At 44.7% G+C, this 12,839-nt stretch overlaps 1 protein-coding gene across 2 annotated transcripts in view; it reads right to left on the bottom strand.

Moving 5' to 3' along the window:
• The window catches only part of TPX2 (TPX2 microtubule nucleation factor), a 42,513-nt gene that overhangs the window by 5,334 nt on the left and 24,340 nt on the right, over positions 1–12,839 (bottom strand). Inside the window, exons 6-13 of one of the 2 annotated variants that reach the window (XM_068116694.2) lie at positions 11,009–11,082; positions 8,331–8,464; positions 5,487–5,667; positions 5,234–5,375; positions 1,308–1,521; positions 904–993; positions 571–765; positions 196–342 (exon numbers count right to left, since the gene is read on the bottom strand). In XM_068116694.2, the coding sequence (XP_067972795.2) occupies positions 196–342; positions 571–765; positions 904–993; positions 1,308–1,521; positions 5,234–5,375; positions 5,487–5,667; positions 8,331–8,464; positions 11,009–11,082 (1,177 nt within the window). The remainder of the gene's footprint in view (positions 1–195; positions 343–570; positions 766–903; positions 994–1,307; positions 1,522–5,233; positions 5,376–5,486; positions 5,668–8,330; positions 8,465–11,008; positions 11,083–12,839) is intronic. The other variant, XM_068116695.2, reaches the window with a different exon arrangement.

The raw sequence follows: 12,839 nt of genomic DNA on the forward strand, positions 1-12,839 counted from the left end.
CTGTACCAAGTTTGACTTGCATCCCTTCAGCCGTTCTCAAGTTATCGCAGTAACGAAAACCCATCACGGACGGACGGAAAACAACGCCTCAGCCGACCTCGTCAGCGGAGGTATACAAATAAATAAATAAAAATCACTCATTTAACCAAACAAACATGAAAACAAAAATAGGCCGAAAAGTTACTGTGCTCTTACATCAAGGGCATGCTGCTGCACACGGAGGGCGATACGCTCTTCCACCAGCAGACCAAATGGCTCAAGCTTCGTGGGTGCCTTCGGAAGTTTCTCTGGCAACGTGATGTGCTCGAGGTCGGGGAGAGGCGTAGCATGGAACGGTTCAACCTGGATGGAAGGAGAGAGGACATCATAACGACCCGAGTATTCCGTTCATCGAACGCAACGGTTCATTCAAATAAACACTCATTCATCCGAGTCGTCGAATGAGAGAGGAGGAGCGCGTGTGCCAATGATGGGCGCGCTTTGAAGGTTCTATGCTAACCCACGTGTCGTGGTCCCTTGTGGAGGGAGGGAGACGAGAACCCTGTAAGTGTGGCACGCATATTGTGTTACCTGTTCGAGTTCACGTCGCTTCAGCTCAAGCCTGCGATCTAGCTCTGCCTTTCGCACTTTCTCCCGAGCGTCGAAAGAGAAAGGTTGAAGGGTGGTGGGCCAGAGGCACTTCATAGGTTGCAGAGGCACTCCGCCAGAGTTCAAGGATGGTGGCTTACGTGGGGCCTTGACTACAGGGGCAACAAGCTCTTCAGCCTGAATTTAAAAAAAAGAAGAAAAAAGAAGAAAAAAGAAGAAGAAGAAGAAGAAGAAAAAAGGCAGAGGATGAGCAAACACGTTATAGCAAACCGACGAAGAATGATCACCGTTTAGTGTACCGGATTGCATGTTCACCTCAGCGCGTTGCAGTCGTTGTCTGCGCTTCAATAATAACGCTGGAGATTCCGGAATAGTTACAGACTTTGCATGACGTAAAGGAACGCCCTGTGATGGGTCAGATAAAGCAGCTCATTAAACAACGGCGGAAGAGAAAAATAAATAAATGGGAGTGCAAGGAAGAAGAAGAAGAAGAACTCCCAACTCCACTACCATAGGGCAAGGAGAGAAGAAAGAAAGACAAGTATCAAGTATTGAGAAAGGTTGTTGCACTTGTGGACCCATGACCAAAGTTGCTTTCACAAGTCATTTTGACGAACCCCATGTTATATTGAACAAGATTAAACATGCGCAACATGGAGACAGCTCAAATGGAGGAACGGAAGGAAGACCTGCGGAAGGAAGACCTGCGTCACACTCACCACAACACCCTTCAAAATCCTCACAGGAACAGGACGTGCCTGAAACGTAACAGCGTCGTCTTGAGAGTCCACCGATTGGGGGGTCTCTCCGTGCTCCTTTGGTAGTGCATTTTGCACTACCTTGTGATGAGGTGCACGCAAGGTCGAGACCCTGGGTCGAACCGCGGGCTCTTTGAATAGGCGCGGATTGATGGGTTGAGCTTTAAATTGATATCTTCCAGGTAGAAAGTGGAACAAAGTGCAGGGAGGGTAGAAGGTAGCTCATGTTAGGTGCACACAAGTATGCGTCAAAATAATTTAACAATGTGATTCAACAACAATAAACGAGCATGAGCGAACATTGCACTTGCATTGAAAATTGTGTTAGAGCTAAACGTACCGTAGACTCACATTGTAATTATTACCTCTGCCACCAAAGGTAGATGGAGGTTATGTTTTCACCTGTCTTTGTGAACAAGATATTGCGAAAAGCTGTGCAAGGATTCGGACGACATTTGGTGGATAGGTCGGGTGTGCGAAAGACGAAACGACTCGGCACTTTTCAAGATTTTGGTGAAGATCCGAATCCAGATCCGGATACAATAATTTTTTTTTATTATTATTATTTTTTTAAACATGATTTTTCACCATTGAGTGATGGAGCCCAAAACTATATAAAGCACGACATTTCAAAACTTGTGGATGGATTTCGACAAAACTAGATGGATGAGTTGGTTGGACGACAAGAACAAGCCGATTGGATTTTGCTTCTTGTCTGAATCCAGATCCGGCCGACAAGTGGGATACAAAACGTAAACTGTTCAGCCTTGCGGATGTACACTCTCCAGAGTGCCAATCTCGTGGTACATGCTTTATACAAGCACTCACATTCTAATTACAGTTGTACACACTTTCGAGGAGCTCGGTTGGAAAAAAAACAAAAAAAAAAACATTAAAAAAAAAAACCCCTAAAACAAAACCCTGCATGACTGGCCACCACCAAGTGGCATTTGTGGCCTAAGTTTCCACATTCTGTGCAGACAAAAACAGACAAATCGACAGACAAAAAAATATATACAGAAACAACCAAACTGACTTCCTTTCAGGTCCTTAGGATACATTGTTGAGGCTCGTGGAATTGGCCAGAAACGCGCGAAAGAGCCAGAAACGCGCGAAAGAGCCAGAAACGCGCGAAAGAGCCAGAAACGCGCGAAAGAGCCAGAAACGCGCGAAAGAGCCAGAAACGCGCGAAAGAGCCAGAAACGCGCGAAAGAGCCAGAAACGCGCGAAAGAGCCAGAAACGCGCGAAAGAGCCAGAAACGCGCGAAAGAGCCAGAAACGCGCGAAAGAGCCAGAAACGCGCAAAAGAGCCAGAAACGCGCAAAAGAGCCAGAAACGCGCAAAAGAGCCAGAAACGCGCAAAAGAGCCAGAAATGCACGAAAGAGCCAGAAACGCACGAAAGAGGAAGAAATATGTGGAAGAGCAAAAAGATATTCACTAAAATCCAATCAATTCACCCTTATCGCACACGCAAACTGTCTGTTTCCTCCAAATCCATCGACCTTAGATATCCTGCTCACACACAAAGAGAAGTGCAAACATAACCTGCATCCACCTTTAGTGGCAGAGGTACAATACAGAAGCGGCCCAAAATAAATAAATAAATAAACTACAACGGCACTCAGTCGAGGGCATACCTCCACCTGGTGAACAATTTATGTTTTGTATCAAACGATAGGCCGGATCTGGATATGGACCTGAACCAAAATCTAATCTGATTGTTCTCGTCACCTAACCAACTCATCCATCTAGTTTATTCATAACTCATCCATAACCTTTTTATGCCTCCGCCGACAGTCACCGGAGGCATTATTTTAAATATCATGTAATATATTGCTTTTCACCCGATCTCTCTATGAAGAATAACTTAAAAATTAATTATTGAAGAAATGCATGAATGAATGATCGTTTTAAGGCCATTTTCCCCGCTAGAGCGGGGGTTAGCCTTGCGGGCCCCATGACAATCATGGTTCCCTGTTTGAGGCAATGTTTTTATGGCCGGATGCCCTTCCTGACGCCAACCCTTGGTCACGCTCTTACGATGCGCAGGGATACGATACCTATTCTAAATCGGGGTACACACCGTGATCATTCATCCCAGCAAGCTGGTACTCAATTTGCCGACCTCGGAAGGATGACAGGCTCAGTCAACCCCCCTGGCGTTAATTCAGTGATCGACCGGGATTCGAACCCAGGATCCTCGGATCCCAAGCCGGCACCCTAACCGCTAAGCCAACACCAGGCCTATTATTGTATCATAATTATTGTAGCCGAATCCATATTCAGATAGATCTTCACCAAAATAGAATCGATTCGTCCTTGTCACACATAAAACTCTCCACCAAGTTTCGTCCAAATCCGTCCAGAACTTTCGGAGATATCATGCTGTATGTTTGTTTTAGCCCGATCTCCCAATGGTGAAGAAGCACTTACAATATTAAATAATTTTCATATCCGAATTCATATTCAGATCTTTACCAAAATGGAATCTAATCGTCCTTGTCAGACACCCAACTGGTCTCCCAAGGTTCGTCCAAATCCGTCCACAACTTTTTGAGATATCTTGTTCACAAACGGACAGACAAACATGAAAAATCACTCAGTGACACTTGGCAAAAGAGAACAAAGTAGCATGGCACTCAGTGGAGAATACTTTTGACCTCAAAAATAATTAGTGGTTGAATTCAGTGACCTGATATGCAAATAGTCTTCAAAGCTTAAGTTAATCGGATGAAAATTGACAATTTTAGAAATTCGGCCTATGTTGACCTTTTGGCCTATGTTGACATTTAAAAAAAATAGTTGGTGGTTGAATTCAGTTCGCCGATATGAAAATCGTCTTCAAACTTCAAGTCAATCGGATGAAAATTGAGGATTTTAGAAATTTGAAATGGTTGTTGACCTTTGGACTGAACACGGTCTTTCCAATTTGGCCTTTGACCTTTTGACCTCAAAAATATAAAGGATTTTGTCGGACCACAAACTATCATTTGGTGAAGTTTCGTGAAGATCGGTTAAAAATTGTGACCTGTACGCAAGTATAAGTGAGCGGATAGACAAACACACAAACCGGAGTGATCAACATACTTGTCCAAAAAATGTTTTTTGCCAACAAAAACAGGTGTGAAAACACAACCTCCATCCACCTTTGGTGGCAGAGGTAATAAAAACACCCAAATGCAATGCAGTAACTTTTGGCAAAGGGTAATAAACCGACCAACCTCAACCCCCAACTCAACAAATGAACTACCAGGAAAACATTTCCTGGCACGGGAAAGCCTCACTACCTCAAGATGTCCGATAGGATGGCAAATCCTCAAATTCACTTCATGGACCACCTTGAGCTCAAATTGGTGCCCAAGGTCCAAATCCCTGGTCTCCCTTTGGCCTGTCCTCGCTGTTGCTGCGCTCCCAACGCTGGATGGACGTCCCGAATCTCGAACAAGAGGACAGGGTTGCGTCTCCGGACACATCTTGGACACTTGCCAGTCTGGTGCACTAACTCGCTTGCAAAGCCTTCTCCGGGTGGCAGACAAAGACGTTCTTTCCGGGCTTCCAGATTTCCTCATGGGGCCACAGCTATTCACTGGAGCTGGCAATACACGGTCTCAGGTAACTCTCCATCCCTACCGGTGACATTTGCTACTCTCATTAACCCTCCCCCTTCTACGAGCACATCAGTCTCAATGCTGAATCGCATTCATTCTCCTCTTGTTGCATCCGCATTATCCCAATGCCCCAATGTCAGTACACTGCCTATGACACCGTGACCTCTTTCTTCCACGGGCCTGTAGTTTGTGCACAAAAGAAAAGTAAAAACAAACATTGCACAAGTTTCAAAGTTGCACTCATTTCCATAAAGCATCGCCACGAAGGCCGCACGTACTTGTGCAACTCCGCCAGCTCCTCTTCGTCCAGCTGGGCTTGGCTTTTGCAGGTTGGTGGACGAGCCCGTGCCAAGGTGGACAGATTCGGAGTTTGGGGTTGTGTGAGGCTCAGAGGGCCAGAATTGCACAGGGGCGATGGACCTGCAACAGACAGACGAGTTCAACAGCTTTTCAAGGATTTGTCAACGTAATCCATGACAACGGCACATGCGACAATCATTCATGAAAATGCATCCGATTCGGATCCCGTACCTTTGAGGTTGTCTTTGCGGCTGCGCACTCGAAATCTGAGCGGTGTGCGCCGGTGAAATGCCAGAATCTTCTCCGCGATGCTCACAAATTGCTTCCGTTGATTGGAATAGTCATCGTACTTCCTCTTTGCCCCAGAGAGATGGAACGGTCGAAGCACCACGTTCCGAGGCAGAGCTGGAATCTGAAACGGCCGAGAACAGGAAACGAGGACATTCGAGCTTCGATCCTGGAGAAACTTGGATAACAAAACCCAGTGCCGATAAAAATGGCAACCGCAAGGCTAAGTTATCAATCTTGAATACTGGTGCTCCACAAGGCTGTGTTTTGTCACCTCTCCCGTTCAGTTTGTACACTAATGGATGCGTGGCTCTTAAATAAATTTGTAACTTTAATTACGCAGACGATATCGCCATTGTTGGCTGTCTTTCCGATCAATCATCCTTTGTATCGTACCTCGACGAGATTGACACATTGAATAAGTGGTGTGGGGACTTTTGCCTTACTCTTAATGTGGATAAAACTAAAGAGATGATTTTGGACTTTCGGAAAGGTCACAATCATGAGCCTGTAACCATAAATGGTGATGAGGTGGAAGTTGTTCACAAATTTAAATACATGGGAACCTTTATTGATAACAAGTTAACTTTTGATGGAAATACTGATGCTATGTATAAGAAATCAATGCAAAGATTGTATCTTCTCAGGAAGTTGATTTCATTTGGTGTTAGCTCTCGTGTGATGCGGATGTTAACAAATTCCTTACTGATCAGTGTTTTGTCATTTAATTTGATTTCCTGGTAGTTATCTTAATGTGCGGAATAAGTCACGATTGATAAAGGTCATTACAGTGGCATTTAAAGTGGGTGGGCCTTCAACCAGTCTGGAGTCTCTATACTTGCGAGCATTGAAAAGGAAGGCGGTGCAGGTGTGTACCGATGAGTCATTTCTTACTGATGGGGGGGGGGGGGGGGGGGGAGGGAGGGACGTAAGGCAGGTAAGTAAAGGAGGAAGGAGAATGGGTCGGTTTGAGGGAGTGATGGCAAAGATGATCGTTTTGTACCCGTTACCAAACCATGGGTACCCCATGCACGTATGCCAAATTTAGGGAAGATTGGCCGAGCAATTTGATTCTATAATGATCAGACATACATGCATACATACATACAAGAGTTGCCTTAAAAATAAATAAATAAAGAAAATAATAAATAAATGATAACACAGGTACAGTTAATATCAGTATTCTGCAATGACTTTCATTTTATTATTATGCTGTTATTATTACCTCGGGCACCAAGAGTGGACGGAGGTTATGTTTTCGCCCATATTTGTCTGTGAAAAAGGAATACTTCAAAAAGTTGGACAGATTCGGACGAAACGTGGTGGACAGGTTGGGTGTGTGCCAAGGATAAAGTATCCACCTCCATTTCACTCAGATCAAGTCTCATGGACAAAGTTGACATTTTGTCCTTCTCAAATGATTGTTCCGAGGGTTTGTTTCACAGTTAAAACTGAATTGTTTAATTTTCTTCAAAGTTAAAAAAATTTTCTCCCGTTTTCAGTGCATAAAATTATATTCACCATCCGAACTCGTCATAATCACTTGTGTATAATTTCACAACTTCGCTGAAGTTTGTCTGTAATTTGCTTGCATCAAAACTGGCATCATTGATCTAGACATATGGATAACGTTAGCGTCATGCTCATCAAACCATTGGGGGACCGACCACACGTGCTCCGTGGATGGGGACATTGTCATTCTGGAAGACATTGCTCTGTGTAGAAAATAATTGCTGCAACATGGGGTGAAGATCACTCACCAATCGCTACGGTACCATCGGCCTTGCATTCAAAAGGAATGACTTTTCCAAAACCATGCAGGAAATGCGCCCCAGAACCCTTCACTGTTGGAACGAGCACTCGGGGTTGGAGTGTTCCTTCGGTTGGCGCCACACGTGCACTCATCCGTTCGTCTAGAATAGGGTGAAGGACGATTCACCTGACATCACATTTCTCCACTGCCTGGTAGGCCATTGCCAGGTGTGACGAGTGGTTTCTGCACTGTAATCAGACTGTGGTATCCCGCTCTGTGGAGTTCTGGGGAGACAGTTTTTGATGAAACTGGTTGTTCGTGCCACAGGTTGATACTTGCAGCCAATTCATCTGAAGTTGCTCGACTGCTTCGTCTTGCACTTCAAATTAATGCACGGATATCACGATGTTGGAGCATGCGTTTCCAACTGTTGGCCTTTGCTGATGATTTATCTCCCTCAGAGTTCCATGCCGACATCACTTTAGACACCGTAGCTCGTGAAACAATATGAAGTTGAGCAGTGTTTGCCAATGAAGCTCCTGCCAAATGCACCCCAACAATCCCCCCTCTTTCAAAGTCACTGAGGTCTCCTCTTCCAGCCATGCTGACCATAATCAAGACGCAACCAGGCCTGTGCAGCATTTTTATACATTACCCTAAAGCATGTCAAGATGTTATTTGCTTAACTAACACGTGGGCAACACGTGCTTGGAAGTCGTTGCTTTCAATATACTTGCTGCCCCTCATTTACCCAGGTGTTTCCATTTCTTTCTACTACATGGACTATCGACATACCTTAAGATGACGGCTTGAGGGGGAGGAGAAGGGGGACGAGTGACGGGCAAATCAAGTTCCTACAACCTCTTTTCTAAATGACCCTTAGCTCCCCTATCAAGTTTGGTTGATTGGATAAGTCACCATCAAATGCATCGGCCACAGATGTGCAGGTAGACACCAAACCACATATTTTATATGAATTGCACAAGATTACCGCTTGTCGAATGTGCGTGTGAAACCAGTGTTCATGTTTTTACCGGAGCAGACTCTTTCCTGAGCTCTGCAGCAAATTCCACTTTTGAGTAGGGCTCCACGGATTCCTTCACCACATGTTGAGCAGCACGCTGGGTTGTGGTGAAATCAAATGGGATCGGTAAAGTGCGTACGCCACCTAGAAAACACGGTTCCCTTTAGTGAAGCACACAAACTCAGAAAATTACAATTAGCAATTAGGCCTGGGTGACAAAGCAGAATCCTACATCACAATAGTGGACCTCATTATCAAGATATCACAATAATATGAATAAGGTTAGTAGCACCTTGAGAACCATGTAGCATACAATAATCCACATAAACTCAATAGTCCGAATTGCACGTGTTCGAACCTTATTTCATAATTCTGTTGCAATTTGTCAAAAGTCAAACCTCATCTTGCCTGGATGAAATATTTACTCCGTTTGCACAAAAGGCGACTCGACAAACCGACTGGACAAGCCACTTGCCGACAGCGCACACCGGACAAGCCGCTCGCCGACGGCGCACACCGGACAAGCCGCTCGCCGACGGCGCACACCGGGCAAGCCGCTCGCCGACGGCGCATCCCTTGTATGGAGGGATGAGGATACTCAATTCCCAATCCATTGGAATGCGGCAAGCCACATGCTAAATGGGGATATTTGTGAAGAAAGTCACACATGACCATCTTCAGGCATTGAAGCAACACCTTTGAGGTCGAACTTTGCAAATAATAAATGCCAAGCAATCCCACGTGTGATAAAAATGGGATTAACAAATCAATGAAAATGCACGCCACAGTAATTCCGTCTCCGTTAGGTGCATCACAAATGGTGAAGGAGGAGAAGAACGAAATGACCTGCTTGTCCTTGCCCTCAGTGCCAAAACTCTGCAAACCGAGGACGCTCATATTCGATCGTTGACCCGTTTCCTTGAGTGTTCAACTGTCGGGGATTTCATACATTTGGCTGTTACCAGGCAGCCCTTGAGCATTCTGGGAATTGAACAAAGCTGAGCAGCACCAACCCCTCGCCTGTAATAACAGAGCCTGTTGTTAGTTTTCAGGCTCCGACCTTCGGCAAACCTGCGTGGACAAGATTACAACTTTTCCCTTACTAAACAGCCCCCAATTATTATGCCTTCCAATCTTTAAAGTCTCCTTTCATTATTTTCTGTACAGTATATAAACCCTGGCCTGCTGTGTTTTAATTTGAGAAGCTGGCCCGTTACTTGCTTATTCGGCAGCTTTCCCATGTACATGTTTATCCCCTCCCTTTAATAAATTCTCCTGTAACTGAGTTTGGTCAAATGATCATCCCTGGGGGTGTGCTGGGAGGTAAATCCTCCACACAACTTCATGCACAGACAAAGCAAACTCAGACGGATCGACAATCGACACTAAAAGCACTTTTGGCTCTGATTAGTTGGCAGTTTGTTTTTATTGCTTAACAAGCAGGAGTTCCCAGCTTTGCCGGGGGTGGGGGGAGGGGGTTAGGGGGGGGAGGGAGGAGGCAGGAGAGGGAGGGGTGAGGAAGGGAGTGGGGGGAGTGGAAGGGGGAGGGATGCAAGAGGTGAGGGGAGAGGGAGAGGATATACTACATATACAGCTTTTGGGGGGAGGGGGAAGGGGTGGTTTTGACAGGCCCTTCCCTTTTGGGGTAGGGGGAATGAGAAGGAGAGAGAAAAAAAAAACCAAAAAAAAAAACCTTGCCGTGCAAAGGGGGCTTGATTTAACCTCAGTGTTTCCAAGGTAAAAAAAGAAATTATAATACCCTCTGGCACCCTGACCAGGTGGCGCTACACAACACACATTTACATAGAGAATTGACGCCCCTCTCCTGGTTCCCCACCCCCCACATGAGGCTGCAGCCACAAAGCCTATGTTACCCCCGAGACAAAGTTGTATACCGAGTAAAGTATACAAGTGTTTAGAGCTGGAGTACCCGGCGTTGCTCAAGCGAAAAAGAAACTAACGTATTTGGAATGAGGGAAAATATAACGGAAAAGCAATTACATCCAATTCAGAAATCATAATTTCACCTTTTCGTTGAATATGTGCTGCTGAATGTGCTGTTTATCACGTTTGAGTTGAGTGCGATGCTGATTAGGAAAAAGAAGAAGCCGTACTACCAGCTTTGTACACTTCTGGAAGTTTGATTTATTTGTGTTCAAATGTTTGGTGATCGTTTTGTATTTATTTATGCGAATGTGTACTTCTATATAACCGTCTTTAATCAAAGGCTTCCGCACTCGAGCGTTTTTTTTTTTAATCCCCAAAAAACAACTTTTTTTTGGGCCTAAAACACTCCGAGGCACACTCACTGATGAACCTCTGAAAGTTTGACGAAGATCTGTTCAGCCATCTCTGAGAAAAATGGGCGACCGACCAACCGACACCGACAGGAGATGGATGATACACAATTTAAATTCCATCATGGAGAATATACATTCCATATGTTATTACCTGCTTTATTTTATAGAGCTGCGTTTAATACAGGTGTATCTTTTGAGAGACACTAAACAAGCACAGCCAATACACGTAAAACGCCAAACACAGTTATCGTGATAATCAATTTCCATCGTCGTCATCGCGATAGAAAATCTAAAGCACGATTATCGCCCAGCACTATTAGCAATTTCAGGCAGCACCCACAAGGTCACCCAATGGAAGCAAAAGGAGATTCATAAAGGTACAAGTTACCTGGCCGCTGCCTCTTGCTCCGAGAGAAAACAGGCTTGTGCAACTGCTTGTCGCTGTTCAAGCTCGTGCATTTCCTGGGAGTTAGCAGAAATAAATAAAAAAGATTTTTTTAAAAAAAAGGACAAGGTATGAACAACAAAACAAAAAGACTTCCGCCATATTTCCAGATACAAATTCTAGTACGATGCGACAGAAGAGCCACAAGCATCCAATATTTCTATCACCAAGCGGATTGAAATGCATTTTTAAAGCCAGCTCGGAGATGAAGCGGAAACAATCATTTTCAACACGTCTTATTCAGACGTTATTCCAAGTATTTTGTTGATACGTCGTGCAATTGACCAACGCGTTACAATTTTTCTGCGAGTAAAGAAGGTCTGCCAGGTAAATAAAAAAAACAAAAACCCCTTCATTGTTGTCGGACAAGGAAAGACGTCACATGCCAGGTGTTACTGCATGGATCTTGACCAACAGGATGTGATCGGTCTTCCACACCATCCTTTATTAATATCAGATACTCAAAAGTTCAACAAGAGCAAGAATTGCTTTGGAATGCATGTCCCCGACCGATGTGATATTTTATCAAAAAGGGAATAACTCCATAAAGGGAATAACTGAAAAATTGACGAAACGCACTGAAACTCGAACTGGTAATAATGGCATGTACAAAGATTCAGTTTAATATGTTAAACGGTGTGGGAAAAGTGAAAAAAAAAAAACACAGGTGTGTTGGGATGGATGGACAGACAGAAATCAAACCTATAGTCCCCTCCGGTGAACCTCATTTGGAAAAAAAAAAATCATTGGAATCTCCCGCAATGAAGCTAACTCCGAGGGGGTTTCACTTACTCACCGCAGGCAAGTTGGTGGTTTTTCTGTCTTCCACCGACTCCTCTCCGGCCTTGCTCCCCCTGCTCTGTCTGTGATCTGTGCCCCAAATATTCCTACAGGTTGCACAAGATCTGCCAGCAACCCTCTTATGGTTAAACTGCCAAAATCTAGGCTCTCTGCTCACCTTCATTTCTCTTTTCTCCCACCTCTGGAACAAACTCCCTCACTCTCTTCAATCCCACTCCTCCCTCCAGGTCTTTAAAACGGCTGTTCACCACCATCTCTTATCTTCCCCAATCCAAAACCTTGATCTTTTCTACCCCCGCTAAATTTTTTTTTTTTTTTTTTGTACACTGAATCGAGGCTCGTGAAAGAGCTGACATTTACTTCACAAACAAATCAACCAGACAAACAAAATATATAAAAAGAGGGAGCGGAAGACAAGAGAATGGGAAGCACACAAACACTTGAGAGCACACAACATTTAAAAGAGCAGGGAGATGTGTGGGAGGGAGAGGGCTTTGGGGGAGGAGGCGTGGGAAGGGGGGGGGGGGGGGGAAATGCAGGCCCCGAAAAATTTCACCCCACATCCACTTTTCTGAATTGCCAACTTCCTTCCTGGAAGTCCTTCCAGTGTCCATGCGTTTTATACTTCTCCCACCCCCCCCCACCCCCCACGTCCCAAGACCTCTCCTTCCCACAGATCTCCCAAAGTCCCTCTCTCAAATGTGTTTGTGTCCTTCCCCCTCTCCCAATCTTGTCTACTCCCCTTATTATATGTTTTATGTGTCCCTTTGATTTTTTTTGTGTGATTAATGTGAGCTCTTACATGAGCCTCGATCTTGTATACAAAAAAACCCCCCCAAAAAAACAACAACCTGGTAGAGGACCAACAACCAGGCTTGCAGCATCCATGGTTCATGCAACCAATTTGGAACGATCTTCCAAACACAAACTTGACAATGGAATCGTAAAGTACATACAAGTATTCGAAAATAAA

The sequence above is a fragment of the Myxine glutinosa genome, chromosome 5, assembly GCF_964187855.1.
Source record: "Myxine glutinosa chromosome 5, kmMyxGlut1.1, whole genome shotgun sequence".
Taxonomy (NCBI): Eukaryota; Metazoa; Chordata; class Myxini; order Myxiniformes; family Myxinidae; genus Myxine; species Myxine glutinosa.